General features: G+C 39.3%; 1 protein-coding gene across 1 annotated transcript; it reads right to left on the reverse strand.

Moving 5' to 3' along the window:
* Nucleotides 1-2,790: 2,790 nt before the first annotated feature.
* LOC115798917 (interferon-induced protein 44-like) lies at nucleotides 2,791-4,832 on the reverse strand. Its single transcript, XM_030755933.1, has 6 exons — nucleotides 4,753-4,832; nucleotides 3,964-4,159; nucleotides 3,635-3,787; nucleotides 3,360-3,531; nucleotides 3,173-3,273; nucleotides 2,791-2,970 (listed from the first exon to the last, which is right to left on the reverse strand). The coding sequence occupies exons 1-6, from the start codon at nucleotides 4,830-4,832 to the stop codon at nucleotides 2,791-2,793; spliced, it is 882 nt and encodes a 293-aa protein (XP_030611793.1).
* Nucleotides 4,833-16,690: the final 11,858 nt, after the last annotated feature.

Consider the following 16,690-nt stretch of genomic DNA (forward strand, 5'->3'; position numbering starts at 1 on the left):
TGAGGAGGCAGATATTTTCTCCAGACTAATGTGATCTAGAAGTAAATTTCTGTATTGTATAACACAAATTAATTTTTGATTTCCAAATCATGAGGATAGTTTTCTTAGCGATGGATAATGTGGTAAGAATTATGTGTGATATATTTGATTCTATATCTATTTGACTTACATCACCTAAAAAACACGTGGGTGGTGTTGGGATATTGCAACTAAACCATGTGGATAGGTCTTCACATATCCTCTGCCAGAACCTCTGGACAGGCGTCCAAGACCACATAGCATGCATGTACTGCTCTGCAGTGTTGCCTGAACAGTAGGTGCATATGTTTGAGTGTGTAAGGCTCCTTTGTCCTGTATAGTGTGCTCTATGGAGAGTTTTATATTGTACAAGTTATAAGTTTGGACTTTTGACATTTTGAAAGTGTTTAAACAAATTTGTGTCCAGAAGTTTTGATCTGGATTGATGGAGAGATCACACTCCCATTTTGCAACTGGGAGAGACACTGAATCACCATTTAACAATAACTTATACAGTTTTGATAACAATTTAGTGATACAAAGATTAAAATGTTCTGCTGCCCATGTAGGCATTTCTAAATTTAGTTGAATATGATTAAATCTTGCCTGTATGATGGACTAAAACTGTTGATATTCCAGAAATTTACTGTTGCTGGTTCCATATTTTGATATAAGTTCTCGGAATGGAATAAAGTTTCCTGAATAACATGCTCTAGATTTTTATACCCTTATCATGCCATGACAGAAAATTCAGTAGTAATTTGGTAGTTCAATCACTTTTGCTATAGCTTCTACACTGCTTTCACTTTTTTAAAAGAGTTGCAGCTTGCATGCTTGTCAGAAAAGAAAAGAAAGACTTTATTTACAGTGTGAATTACTTTGAGGGCATATAGACAGGATGGATACAAGTACCCTGCCAGTAGCTGTTTTCAAGCAAAATGCACAGGAAGCAGCTTGAATACAGAAGAGTGTGTGCTAACAGGAATATCTGCAGTGGCAGTAAAGGCTCGGGCTATACAATGTTAACTTATTTTTTCAAACTGTTCAGGCTCTTTAAAAGATCCTTCATCAACCACCTTTTTTTTTTTTTTAAACACAGTTCTGATGCAGCAGTTCACATTAAATTTCAAGCAGACTTTGGTAATAATTCCAAAAATTCACTGAGAGAAAGAGACCATGTCCCTTTGGAGTTGTCAGAGGCAACTCCAAAGGGATTTGTGTCTCTTTCTGAAATCAAACCGTGGATCTATGGCTTGTTAGGTGAATGTGTAAACTAATACACTACGGAGCCACCTAACAATTATTTTCAATTATTTAACCTAAAATCTAAGCACTCATACATTACAGATCTTTGTAATTTTGTATACCAGCACGTTCCTCAGCTGGCACCTTCTTTTCTACACCACTAGATGCCACTGTTTTGTGACATCTAGTGCTAAACAAGATGTCTGTAAACTGCTTGAAATATCTTGCTCCTGGACAAGTTCATTTCCCCTAGTGGGATCAATAGTTTCCTGTCTGTCAAAACAAGAGAGCACAGAAGTCCAATCAAACACAGTTTTGGCAGTCTGGCATACATAGGTGAACGCAGGCAAGACCAAACAGTTCAGACGTTTCGGCCGCGGTGCCAGCAGCAGAGAGAGACGAACTCTGGAAGCCTCCAATGACGTGACCAGACACCACCGGTGGAGGAGATTCTCTGGCTCAGACTCAGGACACTCAGGTGGAGCCGGACTCTTCGGCCCTTGTTCTGGCCAAGCCATAACCAGGTTGAAGAGACCTGGCTCCAGCAGGCACAGGGAGAAATGTATTTTGCTGGGGTCCAGCTGCACAGGAGATTCTAGTAATGCAGCTGCAGACGCTGAAGGCTGAAGAGAAACTGCAGGCTCTGACCACATTTTGACATTTGAACTCTGATTTTATCACAAGAAGGTAAACACTGAAGGATAAAGCATTAGCCTGGTCTGGACTTGTATGATTTCCTGGGTGCGTCTGTGGGTTTATAAACTCTATGCCATTAACAACAGATTCATAAAATAAATGTGACTTAAAAACAAAAATAATGAGCTGAAAATAACTGTTTAAATGTTATTATTATGATTATTTTTTATGATTGTATTTACCTGAACATGCTGGAGTTACAAAGATGAGAGAGCTACAGAAATGTCATTAATTGCCAACATTATCAGTGATATATTAACATTATCAGTGATGATAAATCAATGAACACACTCTCTGGTCGGTCCTCATCATCTTAAATGAACAGATTTAATTAAAATTCTGGTAACAAGAAACAAACTCAACCGATCACAATCTGCCTGTAGTCCCTCTAAATCAGCACATCTGCACTGACCCTCCATCTGTGCACGTGTGTCTTTTTAGCTTTTGATCTTCTCTCAGGAACATTTGGGTTCACTGTGTTAATGCACTGATTCAGAGAGGACAGTCTTAGATCGAAGGTTACAGTGACTTTTTAGAGTTACAGAGCAGAAAGCAGTTTATGTGCATGTATCAGTAATTCTTCCTGATGATGACATTTTGAAAACACAATTAAGAACAAAAAGTACATGTGTTGATTTTCTTTCAGAAATATTGTTAAGCAAACTTAAGATGAATACGTATCAGTTTATTTTAATTTAGTTTGCAAAGGAAAAAAGTTACATAAAATAAGAAGCAGACAAAAATCAGTATGATAAAGGTTCTAATGTAACTGTGATTGTAACTATGGCAAAGCAGGAACACCTGAAGAGTAACTGTAGCTCCTTATGCACCTCAGGTGGTTCTAAGTCTACGTAAGTCATTCAGGTAGTCCTCTCCATAGTGGATGATCTTTTTCAGTGCACACAGTATCAGTGAATCCATGTTGTTATTCGTCTCAATTTCTGTGTGGTAGTTCTTCACGAGAAAGATGCAGTTCATTGGAATACCCAGGATCGAGCTCATTTTTTCCATCTAAGTTTAAACAATATTACATTTAAGAAAACTGAAACTGTATTGTTGCACAATTTTAAATTATTTATTGAATTATTTTTACTGATTCCAACTGACGTTTCTGCACAAATATACTGAAATGTGCAGCTAAATTTCAGATGTTACATTAATGTACAAACTGTCTACAAGCTCAACAAGCTACAAGTTACTTCTTGGAACATACCTGCTCGATCAAGTACTTGCTCTTGTAGGCGTTCTTTATGTCTTTGTTGACTTCAGGACAGGCTTCATCGATTTTAGTGAGCAGAGCTATTTGGGGGATCACTGCCAAACAGAAACCAATGCAATCATTTTATCTTATGTTTTGCTACTATTTGAAATTGTGCTCTTTGGCCAACATCTGCTCTCACTTTTGTCACGAGCTGCTAATCTGACATCCTTCATCTTCCTCACAGTTTCATCATCGATTAAGCTCAGTGTGTCGGCGGGAACAACAAAAGCCAGAACGTGGGTTTTGTCATTTATAGTGGGGGAACTGTTGTAGTTAGGATCAGTTTTATGTAAGGGAGCTGTAGGATTGAACTGGGAAAAAAAAAGCAAACTCAGTGAAATCTTTTTGAATGATGCAGTTTTTGTATCACTATGTACAAGCATCTGATGAGGAGTAAGAATGCTGCTGTCATACCCTGTAACCTTCTCTTACATGTCCACTAAGGGCAAGTTTGATGTCGTCCATTTGAATTCCTCTGTTAGTGCCTTTCTCAAGGCCCATGGTGTCAGTGAAGACAAAAGGGTAAAACCTTCCTGGATCTTCTTTCTGAATTTTATATGTTCTGCACTGTGAATAAAAAATGTAGTGTTATATTAGGGCCATATACCAACGACATTCAAAGTTTGAATAATTTACACACAACTTATGCCCACTATTGTTTACTTCTTTTCTAGTTCAGTGCAGTTGTTTTCATGCAAACAGTGACTGTGAAAAGAATGGTTGCATCTTCAGGTAATACATACTGCAATGGTGAAACTGTCACCAGAGCTGTTCGCTGCCAGAGCGCGAGCTGCTATTTGGTTTCTTAAAACACTGTCGACAGAGTTGATGAAGCTGGACTTTCCAGCACCTGGTGGTCCATGAAGCATAATTCTGAGATGCTGGCCATCTTTGTGAGGCTTATACTTTTCCACAAGCTGCAGGTCTCCCTCTTTCTGACTGTTCATTAAGCAGATTACAATAGGTTTTAGTGTGCAATTACAGCTTAACATTACACAACAGTGGTGTGAACAAACACAAAATAACACAACAAACTAAAAACACTTGATGTGTACTAAGAAGCAAGATTAACATAGCTGGCTTTGTGTTAGCTGGCTTTATAACACCTAAAAACACAGTCATGGAAAATTGGTAAGATGATTAATTTAGATATCACTGATAACTGAAGCTTTCTCCCTGAATGTGCAGGGTTACATAAAAGACGACATGTAGAAGAGATGTAACTCCTTGGACTGACTGTCAGAGACATGAGAGGAATGGTGACGGTGGTTTATAAAGATATTAAGACGTATGACAGCCAGAAGCAACAAAGAAGTGGCAGCAGAAAATGATTAATCTTGTGAATTCATAAGTTAATATAATTATCTTAGCACTCAGTGCAGGCTCAGCTGCACATTAGAGGTGTGAATTTTTCTACTGATACATTTGCACATTGTACTCTGCATTGTTTTCCCAAACATTGTTCTACAGCCTAATGACTTGTGGAAATCACATTAACCACAACAAAGTTAAATCAGCTTAATTTTTCTAACAGCTGGAATTCCAGCAGGGTGAAATCACCAAAGAAGCATTTCTGCATCATCTTGTGAATGTACTCAAATTTCTGTGACATTGTGACTCAGCAGTCTGTGCCTGCTGTAACTTTAGCACAAAGTTATTACAGCTCGAGAAGTTGCACATATAAAATATAGATCTTCAGCAGAGAATCCATCACACATACTTAGAGCATATTGTCAGGAAATGAATCAGTGAAAGTGTGACACTCACAGATGATTTTAAAGCAATGATCATGATACTGAACATTGTGACTCTAGGTGTAGCATAGAGTTAGAGAGATTAATGGGTTAGGCTTTTCTAATGCTAGTACACCTCTTTAAGGAAGCACACTCTTAATACTCACTCCCAGTGTATGTTCCTCAGTGGTTCCTCTAAAACTGTAAAGGAAACATGTTAATTGTATGAATCATACTGGACGGGGAAAGTTTAAAATTATTTTTACATAATTATGTGTGTGTGTTATCTTTAAGTTTGAAAAATGTTGTTTCATATTTTAAATATCTTACGGTTCGGTGGATGACCTGCAACTGAATTAAGACAAGGTAGCAACATGTTAACAACAGTTTTCATTATTTATATTAAAATATTAGCTATATTATTCTTTGCTTTAAGCCAAAATTATATAAATATATACCGTATTTTTCGGACTATAAGCCGCTACTTTTTTCCCACGTTTTGAACCATGCGGCTTTTAGCCTGGTGCGGCTTTTCTGTGGATTTTTCTTTAACCACCAGGGGGCTCTTTAGCAGGATATGAATCATGGGACGTCAAAGTTGGAAATCAAAGAAGAAAGCGCCAATTTTCATTTAGCACAAGTGCTAGCAGCAGGCACAAAAGACATTTTTTTCAAACTCCCTCATCATGGAAACCACAAAAAGAACTTCCTATGATGCCGCTTTTAAGTTGAGGGCTATCGACCTGGCACTACAGGAGGGAAATAGAGCCGCTGCACGTAAGCTCGGCGTGAACGAATCAATGGTTCGGCGTTGGAGACGGCAGCGGGAAGAACTCATTGAATGCCAAAAGACGAGAAAGGCTTTCAGAGGACATAAAAGCAGGTGGCCTGAACTTGAAGATGTTCTTGAGGATGGGGTAAACACTCAGAGGGCAGGCAGCCGAGGTGTATCCACCGTGCAAATCCGTCTGAAAGCCAAATCGATTGCCTGCCAAATCAATATTGACAATTTTTTTTTTTTTTTTTTTTTTTTTTTTTTTAAAGCCTGTCATGTCTGGTAGATCTTGCAAGCAGAACTGTGATCTGAATGCGTTGTTGTGCCAAACATATTTGCTATTTCAAGATGAGCTCTATAGGTTCTCAATAGGCTCTTCTTGTTGATGTTTTAACCCTTTATTTTATTTATCTGAGTTATTTTTCCACATACTATGTAACAGCCAGAGCTGACAGGCTGAAGAAGAGGAAAATAAAGAGAAGAAAAAGGGAGAGAGAAAGGGAGCAAAAAAAAAAAAGGGGAAAGAGCACAAGTCTATTAATCAGATACTTCATCACTTTAACATATAAAAAAATACTATCAATACTTGCAAAAATAAATTTGTGTGTGAAAAACAAAACTAACAAAGCATGTTACGCACACCAACAATTTTGTTGAGTTGTGATTGAGTGGGCGTTTGTGTCTGTGTCATGTTTGTGTCTGTGTCATGGAACGTACTTACCAATGAGGGCAAAACGCTGCAGCTCCACCCATCAGAAGCCAGAGGCAGGTACGGAAAGCCCCCGGAACCCCAGGCCACCAGCAGCCCACCAAGGGCCAGGAAGACCCCCGGCCACTCAGTCCAAAGACAACCGCACACCTACCCCAGCAGACGGGAGAGGGTGGTCTCAGACGAAGCCCCCCCCAGTCGAGGAGCGAGGGCTCCAGGGAACCCAAGGCGATGAGAAGCCAGCCCCCCCCCCGCGGCCAGCCCCCTGCACTGGCCGGCGGCAGGGCTCCCGGGCCCACGGCACCCAAGGACCGCCCGACCCTCCACAGAGCCCCCCCCCCACGCCGAAGAAGCCAATGCAGCCCCGCACCGCACCCCCAAGGGGGGCAGGCCAGCACCCACGCCAGAACACCCAGCCCCACCCAGGAACCCCGAGGCACCCCCATCCCAGGGGGGTAGGGGGGAGGAGGCAACCAGCAAGGAGCGGCCAGGAGGCAAGGCACAAGGCCCAGACCCAGGTCCAGCCATACATACAAACACACCCAGACACCCGTGTACACATTTATACACAGATACTCATACATGCCCATACATACTTACCCACACACAGATATGCCATACATACACATTCACTCACCCACCCATACTCACGGAGACGGTGACAAATACACAAAGACACACATTCATCCATAGCTACCCACCCTCTGAAGGCGGGGCAAGTGGAAACCACCCCAGGGCCAACAGCGACCCCAGGACGCCACCAGCCCGGTCCCCAAGGAACCACCCGACCCCTACCCCGGGCGAGATGCAAGAAATCGGGGTGTAAGATGACCCATCCACCCCTCCTCCTCCCCAACTTGTAGGTCTATGTGTTAATGTTTATGAGTGAATGAGGTGTATAGGGTGCAGTTAAAATTGAGGGGACAGTTATGCCACAAGCGCCAACTGTTGGTCGTCAGCGCTTGCCCACACTGCCCCCCCAAAACCCTCCATGTCTAAAGTGCAAATAAAATTTGGAGACAGACAGTGACGAGGATCCGAGTGGGGCCACCTCAGCGGCCCATCTCATCAACCTCTGAGTAACATGCCTGCCCCAAAGGTCCTATGTGTATCAGGTTGTAAGTGTGTATGTGTTGTGAGTTATAATGACTAAAGTGCAATTAAAACGGAGAGGCAAGTGGTGGTGCAGCTCTCCACGTGGCCTCTCCATCCTACATCTGTGAGTGATGTGTATTCTGTGTGTGTGTGTGTGTGTGTGTTTGTGTATGGGGAGGGGGAGGGGGGGGGCATATGACCAGGAAAAATCCTGGAAGAAGAGAGCCAGCTGTCCGCTGGCTCAATAGGCACCCCGACCTCCCACACCCCAGCACAGGGCAGGGGGAGGTATTGACAATTTTAATGGAGGACCGTCATGGTGTTTCAGATTTATGAGAAGAAAGAACCTGTCCATCAGAGCACGGACAACTCTCTGTCAGCAACTTCCCCCGGACTACCAGGAAAAAGTTACAAATTTCCGACAATTTGTTGAAACAAAGATCGCAGAGAACGCCATCGGACCAGACAACATTATAAATATGGATGAAGTGCCATTGACATTTGATATGCCTCTGACCAAGACTGTAAACAAGACAGGTGCATCATCCATTTTGGTGAAAACCACCGGACACGAGAGGACACATTTCACCTGTGTCCTGGGCTGCACCGCTTCTGGGAAACAGCTCCCCCCCGATGGTGATTTTTAAGCGCAAAACTATGCTGAAAGACCAACTCCCGAAGGACATTGTAGTTAAAGTCAACCAGAAAGGATGGATGGTAGAAAATCTGATGATGGACTGGTTAACGGAGTGCTACGGAAAGCGCCCAGGAGGATTTTTTCACCGGAAAAAAGCGCTGCTTGTTTTGGACAGTATGAGGGCCCACATCACCGATTCGGTGAAAGCAGTCATCAAGAGAACCAACTCAATTCCCGCTGTTATTCCTGGAGGTACAACAAAGTATTTGCAACCCCTTGACATCAGTGTGAATCGAGCGTTTAAAGCAGCACTCAGGGTTGAATGGGCGGCTTGGATGACTAGCAGGGATAAATCCTTCACAAAAACTGGCCGAATGCGAAGAGCATCATTTTCTGAGGTCTGCCAGTGGATCCTAACAGCGTGGAGCAGAGTGAATGAATCCACCATCACCAATGGGTTCCGAAAGGCTGGACTGCTGCGTGAAGAGGGCACCACAGCTTCGGAGCCAGCTTTACCCCGGGATGACAGCGACACGGAGATGAACACGGACATAGAGACAGAAAGGGTATGTGACGAAGCTGTTCTGAGGCTGTTCAACTCCGATACCGAAGAAGATGACTTCAGTGGTTTCAGTGTGCAGGAGGAAGATGAATAAACCAATCAATAACTTTTCTGTTTTGTTCGATCAGCACTTTTACTATGTTACAGGCACCGTAACATAATCAGTTCAGGTAAAGCTAAAATTGTCATCTTTTTCTTCCTTTTCAATCAGCGCTGTTACTATGTTACGTACACGCACCTTTCAGAAACTACCGTAATCAGTTCAGTTAAAGCTAAACTTGTCAACTTTTTCTTCTTTTTCAACCTTAATAAATTTGTTTACAAATTAATGTGATGGTGAATTGACTTGTTATAACTCAAATTTGGGGTTGTCTGTCCCCCTCTGCTGAGTGCCGAGTAATTGTGGAAAACCGAGAGCGGCGGAGATACCAGCGGCTTACAGCCCGGTGCGGCTTATATATGTACGTTTCCAGTTTTTTCCAAAAAATTTGTAGGTGCGGCTTATAGTATGGTGCACTCTATAGTCCGGAAAATACGGTATATATATATATATATATATATATATATATATATATATATATATATATATATATATATATATGTATAAAACAAAACCTACTTACCGTGGAAAATTTTCTTAATCTTCCACATGTTTTTGTTCCAACTATCTGTAAATAAATCAATCTGAAAAGACAATAAATTCTGTAAATTCTTCTAGAACTTAAAGTCTTTTAGCAGACACATCCAAACCAGGTGGTAGAGATGATTCAATCAGGTTGAGTCCAAAACATTTTGTCTGTCTGTCACTATAGTTAGATAGGATTTTGAACTATCTGGCAAATTGCATTTAATTATGGATTTTCTACTGTAGTGAATTGGTAACATGATATTAGCATACCTGACTGTGTGGTTGTGCTGTAAAGTAGATGTCTCTCTCTGCGGTTGTCTCCACTGATGAAGATTGTGTGTGACTACATTTATGTGATATGTACATGTATTTCTTAAAATACATGTCTTAAAAAGTCTTCATAGACGTGTTAATTACCATTACTCACTATAACTATTACTATTATTGAATGACTAATTCAAATAATTACCATGCTGTATACATTTTGTAGTTCTAAATGCAGGTCTTCCACTATTGAAAAGTGAAATAAATCTTAAATACGAGATGCTTGCAGAGTTTGCATGTTGGCCACTAAACCAACTTGCTCGGCCAGTATTGGACAGTACCTCCACGAGCAGAGGCACACAGAGGCAACAAAACCAGAAAGATCAACTGTTTGAACCAAAACTACAAACAAGGCAGCCATAACAAAACTATAACATAAAAAAGAAAGAAAGGTACCTCCTCCTGTAGAATTTGTGACTCTTTCCGCAGATTTCCCAGCAGCACCACAAATTCTAGTTCAAATTGTTTTCAGTTCTGGTTTCTGTTGAGAAAGGGTGGTGAGTGAGGGGATACCTGGTAGGAAGTTGGAAGAGTGAACAAAGTACCAATAAGGTTAAAGAACTGCAGGATGGGTCAGTTGAACTGCTGGCCAGAAAGTGCGCTTAAGAGACAACCAAGATTATTGAGTGATACAAATAAAAATTTGTATCACTCAATAATTACCAGAGCACACAATATAGATGCACTACTGAGCTATACACATCAGTTGTATGTAAAGGTAAGGCTTGCATGGTTATAAAGTGAAAGTAAAACAATTTTTTAAACTTATGGTTTACATACCACCCATCCAACGTGCTACAGTACAGGTGATACAGGAGCATTCTCATTCAACTGACATATTAAATGGCAAATTAGTTGTTTTTGTGTTGGACCCTTAAATTCAGAGTGCAAGTGAGCAAGATCTATGTGTCCAAGTGACAATAAGCAAATAAGGGTGTTACCAAAAAACAAACAAACAAAAAAAGTCTTTTGGACTAGAAATGATAATAATGAAGCTTTTTATTTATTGACGCTTGAGTTTCATCTCTTTTATTGTAGTGCAATTTGTGGGGGCCAGAGGGATGGACAGATGATCTGTATCACAGAGCAAGCCACATCATGACAGATGATTCCATTAAGATGCTCCAAAAGGCACCATAATGAAAGACATAGTAGAGAGGCCCAATTTAAAATTCTAGTTAGCAGAGATACCTTGATCATCCCAAATTGAGATATTCTATGCAAATTATGTTAAATATAGTTATTAGAGGTCAGTTTTAGTTTTAGTGAAAGTTTTAGTGAAACTTTAAAAAAAAAAACATTAGAGAAACAAAAAAAGAAAATAGTGCATGTGAATACTTTGTGACACGCAGCTGAACTGAAGACACGAGACAAAGTGCTAAATCTTGAGCTGCTGCTCTGCTAAAAAAGCAAAACATAGAGAACTAAAAACCTGTTTATGAAAGTATGTGATAAAGTAAAGGTACCTGATTTACACTTTTGTGCATTTACATTTATTTATTTGGCAGATTTGAGCATATTCATAATAGAAGGACTATAAGAGAGGAGCGGAGATCATTTTGAATTTTGAATGTCTGAACAAATTAATATTAAATCAAGCATTAAAGAAAAATACAAAATGCTAATAATACAAAAAAATCAGTATGCCCTTTAGATAAATAAGTTAAATTATTGAGACATAAACAAAGTTTATGTCTCAAAAGGAGGGATATAGAGTAGGAGAAAATTAAAATAAATTCAAGACTTAACAAACAAAGATCTCTCAGTGATGTTGTTCAGGCTCCAACAGTTCTGCAGTAGATTGGACTCTGGTCAGTTATCAACAAAGGAACTCTGGTGCAGTTACAGGTGTTCAAGGCCATACCAAGCTCTCCTGAACAGACTGACAGCTTTGAAGATTCACCAAAATTTGGGAGGGCATAGGAGTATAATCTGTTTGTTGTTTCTTGTAATGCTAATTATTGCTTTTTCTTGCCATGAGATCTAAGGAAGGGACAGGTCCTGATATCAGTTAGATGACCACAGAAAACAATTTTGCTGTGAGCTCTGTGTAAAAGGTCAACAAAGGAGGGATGTGTGAGTATGACCCCTGACTCGAGAATTTACCACAACATTTCAGATTCACTTGACTTTTGATTTTGACTGACTCCACTGCATTGTGCTATATCCAGAACAAAACCAATAGCAATACACAAAATGCAAAATAAATAAATTGAGTCATAAAAGTAAAATAATCAAGGTTTCTCTTACTAACACTAGACTAAAACCAATTAGCTTTTCCTTTCCCTTTAAATTGAGATATCAATAATATTTGTAATTTTAGTCATATGTCAAATATATCACATACGCATATATATGTATGATTTTCTTTTAAATTAGGTCATTTACTACTCTTAAGGCAGTTTTAAAGGGGTCCTTTTATGCCTAAGAGTTCCTGGTGGGGTTCTTAACAAACTTAAGGTATAGCAGCAGAGTTTGAGTCACTGTATGCCTTTCGGGCCAAAATGACAAAAATTTAGATCGTGTTAATTACAATGCTGAATCAGGAATGTTGATTAACTGTGCAGAGATTAATTGGAAAACTTAATGAGTGATAAAACTAAACATACTTAACAGCAGAATTAAATGACATAGATGTGACTTGTGCTGTTGACTCAGTCTAAATAATATTTAGCAATAGCAGTTCAGTTCTCCAGAGCATTGTCAAAATTTAGCAGAGAACTCAGAAATAAATAAATAAATCTTGTATCTTTAAAGATGGGAAAATGTTTTGGGAAATCAGATGGACAAATTCTAATTTTTCTTTTTTAGTCTTTATTATAGTTACTGTAAGAATTACATGACTAATTCTTAGGAAAAGAGAAAAAGAAAAAGGGTTTGAACCTGTAATGACAGGATCGATTATTTAGCAAATAAATACCAATTGAAGAAGCTGTGATAATGAATAATTATCTTATGTAATGTACATAAACAGTTATGTTCTGAGTATGTGCTTGCAGAATAATCATGAGTTTGTGTCTTGTGCTTTAGTTGCTTGGCATTTTGTTTGTTTGGTTTTAATTTATAGAAAAGGAGGGTGATTTTAGAAAATATGAGTGCTTATAATAATTATGCTATTAAATGCTTTTATATGCTTTGCCATTATTTACTGCAAAAAGAAAACAAAAGAAGGAGAGCTGTGCTGAACTCTGTGAAATTGTCTGCCCCCAGTGATGTGTGCTGACCTTGGTAAGCTAAACATACTGTAGATAACAAGAAATTACTGTGAGCTTATTGTGCTTTAAAATATATTATAATCATGCATTATTGTTATTAAGAGTTTTTGATCAATAAGTTAATAACAGGGTTGTATTAAATTGGTTTCACACCAACACATCAGTGTTAAAAAGGAGAGAGTTGTTGGGGATTATTTTTTACTCAGTGAATAAAATGACAAATGTTTAAAAGTAAACTCCAGTAGATTAATTAATAAATAGTGGCTGAACCAAATAATGGACAATTAAATAACACATTGAAAGCGACAGATAGAAAGTGCCAGACCAACTTCACGGCCTTTGGGCGATATGTTTATCTTCTTTATGACCTTCTCAGTCTCATAAAAGAACATGCCTATCTTATCCTCAAAGGTTTTGCCAAAACATGAACATATGTGTCTAAGAAGGGAAGGGTGTGCATAGGTCATCGTATCCTGTTGCTAAGGAGAATAACACTGCCAAGTCATGATTAGGAATAGGTGAGAGGGGAAGGTGTGTGTCTTTTATGGAGCTTTTATTGCTGATTGGAAAAGCTTGTGCCATGATGCCGGAACCAACCAGTAAGTAGTAACTAATCTGAGAAGGCCAAGTCTAAACCACGGCTCTCTCCAACTGTTTTTGAATTGATAGCGCTTGCGGTATAAAATTGTTAAGTTTAGCTTAGAGCAGTGCTCTTCTGGGGGGGGAGCACAGGCAGCTGGCTGGGAAGGCCTGTCTCCTTCAACAAGATTTGCCCACGTGTACATGTGATATCTTCTGATTCTTTAATAGATTAAATGGCATAATTTTTTAATTAAAGTGTTTCAGGTGTCTTCCTTCACAAACAAATCACACACCCTGACAATCTTTTGAATTATTTGATGTCTGTGGATTGTGTTAACAAAAAATTTATATTGTATGTAAAGACTCAAAGGCCTTCACAAGCATGAAAACAAATCTTTAAAAGTAAGAAATTAATGAACATAATCAATCAGGGCTACAAGCAAACAATCAAATATACTTAAACTATAAATTAGTTATAAAAAAACAAAACCTATCCTCCAATTTTTTTAAAACTTCCACATGCTTTTGTTCCAACTATCTGTAAATAAATCAATCTGAAAAGACAATAAATTCTGTAAATTCTTCTAGAAATTAAAATCTTTTTTGCAGACACGTCCAAACCAGGTTGTAGAGATGAGTCAATCAGATCAAGTCCAAAACATTTTGTCTGCCTGCCTATATAGATAGAAGGCACTTGAACTATCTGATAATAGGCATTTAATCGTGGGTTTTCTACAGTATTGAATTTAAACACAGTGTTAGCGTACCTGACTGCCCAGTTGTGTTGTGAAGTAGGTGTCTCTCTGCTGTTGTCTCCACTGATGTAGATTGTGAGTGAGATTATAAACATACTTTCAGTTTTCTTTGGGTCATGTGATTTTTATGAACGTCCCTCTCTCTAGTCTGCATAGCATCTTAATTTGCATGTGCCACATATTTCTTAAAATGGAATTATTGATTAAAAACTGTCTCCGCAGACATGCGGTAATAAATGACTAATGCAAAGAATTACTATGCTCTATACAACGCCTGGTTCTAAATGTAGGTCTTTCATTATCACATCTAAAAGAAATCATATGTAAACATGAGTTGTTTGTAATTCAGTGTTTGCATATGTAGTCTGCAGTACTGCCATGAACAAAGGTACAGATCTGTGAACACGTTTGGTTGCTAACAAAACTGTAGAGTTCAGCTATTTGAACCAAAACTGCAAAGAAGGCTGCAGAACAAAACTATAACACAAAAAAGAAAGTTACCCCCTGCTTCAGGATTTGTGGCTCTTTCTTGGTCAGCAGTATCCCATGTTAGATGTGATTCATTTTTCTTGCAAACAATTCAACACATTTCCAACATAATTTACAAAATCAGTCAGGTTTCATGCCTAAATTCAGCTTTAAAAAAACAACAAAAAAGCTTCTTGCTGGAAAAGAAACTAAATTAAACTTCTTTGAGCAGTCCTGTTTAAAAACAGACACGTTGATGGTTTTGGATGAAGTAACTCGATCCATCAGAGAGAAAGAGTCTAAATAAATATCAGTAGTAAAACCAGCTGAACATAAAGATATGTCTGAGATGGTTATGAATATTATTTTCTCCAATGGTTAAACCTTTGTTTGTGAAGAAATTCATGAAGTCATTTCTAGGTTAAAGGAATACTCGGCTCAACAGAGCTCTGACTCTGTCAGTCTGGCTGCAGTGATGGAAAGAAACTTGAGGTTGTTATTATTCTTCAATTAGCAAGATGTCCCAGTTTTACTCTTTTTCAAGGCTAAATGAAGATCAATTAAATTAGTGAGATGCCATTTCCTCTCCAGATTACAGGGTCTCTGCTTTAAGCTGCATGTTTGTGAGTTATACCGTGGAGTCAGTGTCAAGCTCTGTAAAACTTTGAAACAGATGCAGAGCACAGTGGAAATGTTGAATGTATCTTTATTGTCACGCAACAGTCTTAGTGGCAGGATTTGATTGTGGCAGGGGTCACCACACGTCTCTCTCGCTCTCTCTTCTTTCATGCTTCACTGTGAGTGTGTGTCCAGTCTCTGAATCAGAGTCAGCTGCTGGTGTGCTGAAGCAGGGAGAGAAACAGGTAAGGTACCGAGAACACAATAATCTAAATAATAAGAGGGGTAAGAGGAGCCGAGCTTGCGTTACTTGCCGTGCAACAATCTGGTCCTGGGGGAAGCTCTGGGCTTTTATGGTTTGGGTTTAATCACTACAACAGCACAGGTGAGTGATTAGGTGCAGGACCAAGACCTTTGATTACAGAGACCTCTTTCTGGATTCTGCCTCAGAAACACAAAACAACGTCTCTCCACATGCCCACACACACGCAGAGAAGGAGGAGAGAGAGAGAGAGAGAGAGAGGGAATGGGTGTGTCTATTCAGGGAATCATGGACCGTGACAGTCAAGCACTTCTGATTTGAGGCTTTCTTTTTCAGAGGAGCCAGAGCGCGCACAGTGTGGATGTAAAACTACTGACGAGATAATCGACCTCTGTGTTTAGGTAGCTGCTCTCCACTCTGGAGCAGTTATATCCTTAAACTGAGTTACACCACTTTCAGAAATGTATTTGTCACTGCCGTGTAATCCATTAATGTAAATGTTATAAAAAAAAAAATTCAAACAAAAAAACAAAGGGTTTCAGGGAATACAGTTAAATCTTCAGTTTCTATGCCATATGTCAGAACAAGATCTGGAGTGTGATTAAAGTGGTGGGTGAGCTCGTTTACATTTTGAGATTAAATGCAGTGTTGAGGCCGTCATTTTCAGCATCTACATGGTAACATCCATCACCTACTATAATTATTGCATCTGAAATGAGCACGAAATCATACAAAAAGTCTGATAAAATTAGACAGAAACTCAGAGTAAGAGGCAGAGTCAGGCTTTCAAATAAATTAAAACTTTGTCTGAGTGTTTGGCTAATTAATAAGCTGGAGTGGAAGATTGCTGCTATTCCTCAACCTTTGTAGATTCTGACAGTGTGACTCGGGGCAGTTGATTCATCTAAACTAATGTATTCATCCTGTTGATCATTCTCTGCTGGGACAAAAGACCACAGCACCACAGCTTTTATTTCCAGCTATTTACACTTCAGAAGACTGCAGCACACCCATTTTTATTGTAAGCAAAAGTCGTGGAACATGTAACTGAAGGGGGTGTTTTAGTGCCCAGGTGTGTCCTGTTATATTCATTGTTCAAACAATAAA

The sequence above is a fragment of the Archocentrus centrarchus genome, chromosome 2 (genome assembly GCF_007364275.1).
Source record: "Archocentrus centrarchus isolate MPI-CPG fArcCen1 chromosome 2, fArcCen1, whole genome shotgun sequence".
Taxonomy (NCBI): domain Eukaryota; kingdom Metazoa; phylum Chordata; class Actinopteri; order Cichliformes; family Cichlidae; genus Archocentrus; species Archocentrus centrarchus.

Excerpts from the sequence above, each read along its gene's own strand:
- LOC115798917 (XM_030755933.1), bottom strand. The coding sequence starts at position 4,832 with ATGTCACAGAAATTTGAGTACATTCACAAGATGATGCAGAAATGCTTC. Across the intron at positions 4,160-4,752 it reads ACCCTGCTGGAATTCCAGCT|TCAGAAAGAGGGAGACCTGC; the intron begins GTTAGAAAAATT and ends CTTAATGAACAG. Across the intron at positions 2,971-3,172 it reads GCAAGTACTTGATCGAGCAG|ATGGAAAAAATGAGCTCGAT; the intron begins GTATGTTCCAAG and ends GTTTAAACTTAG.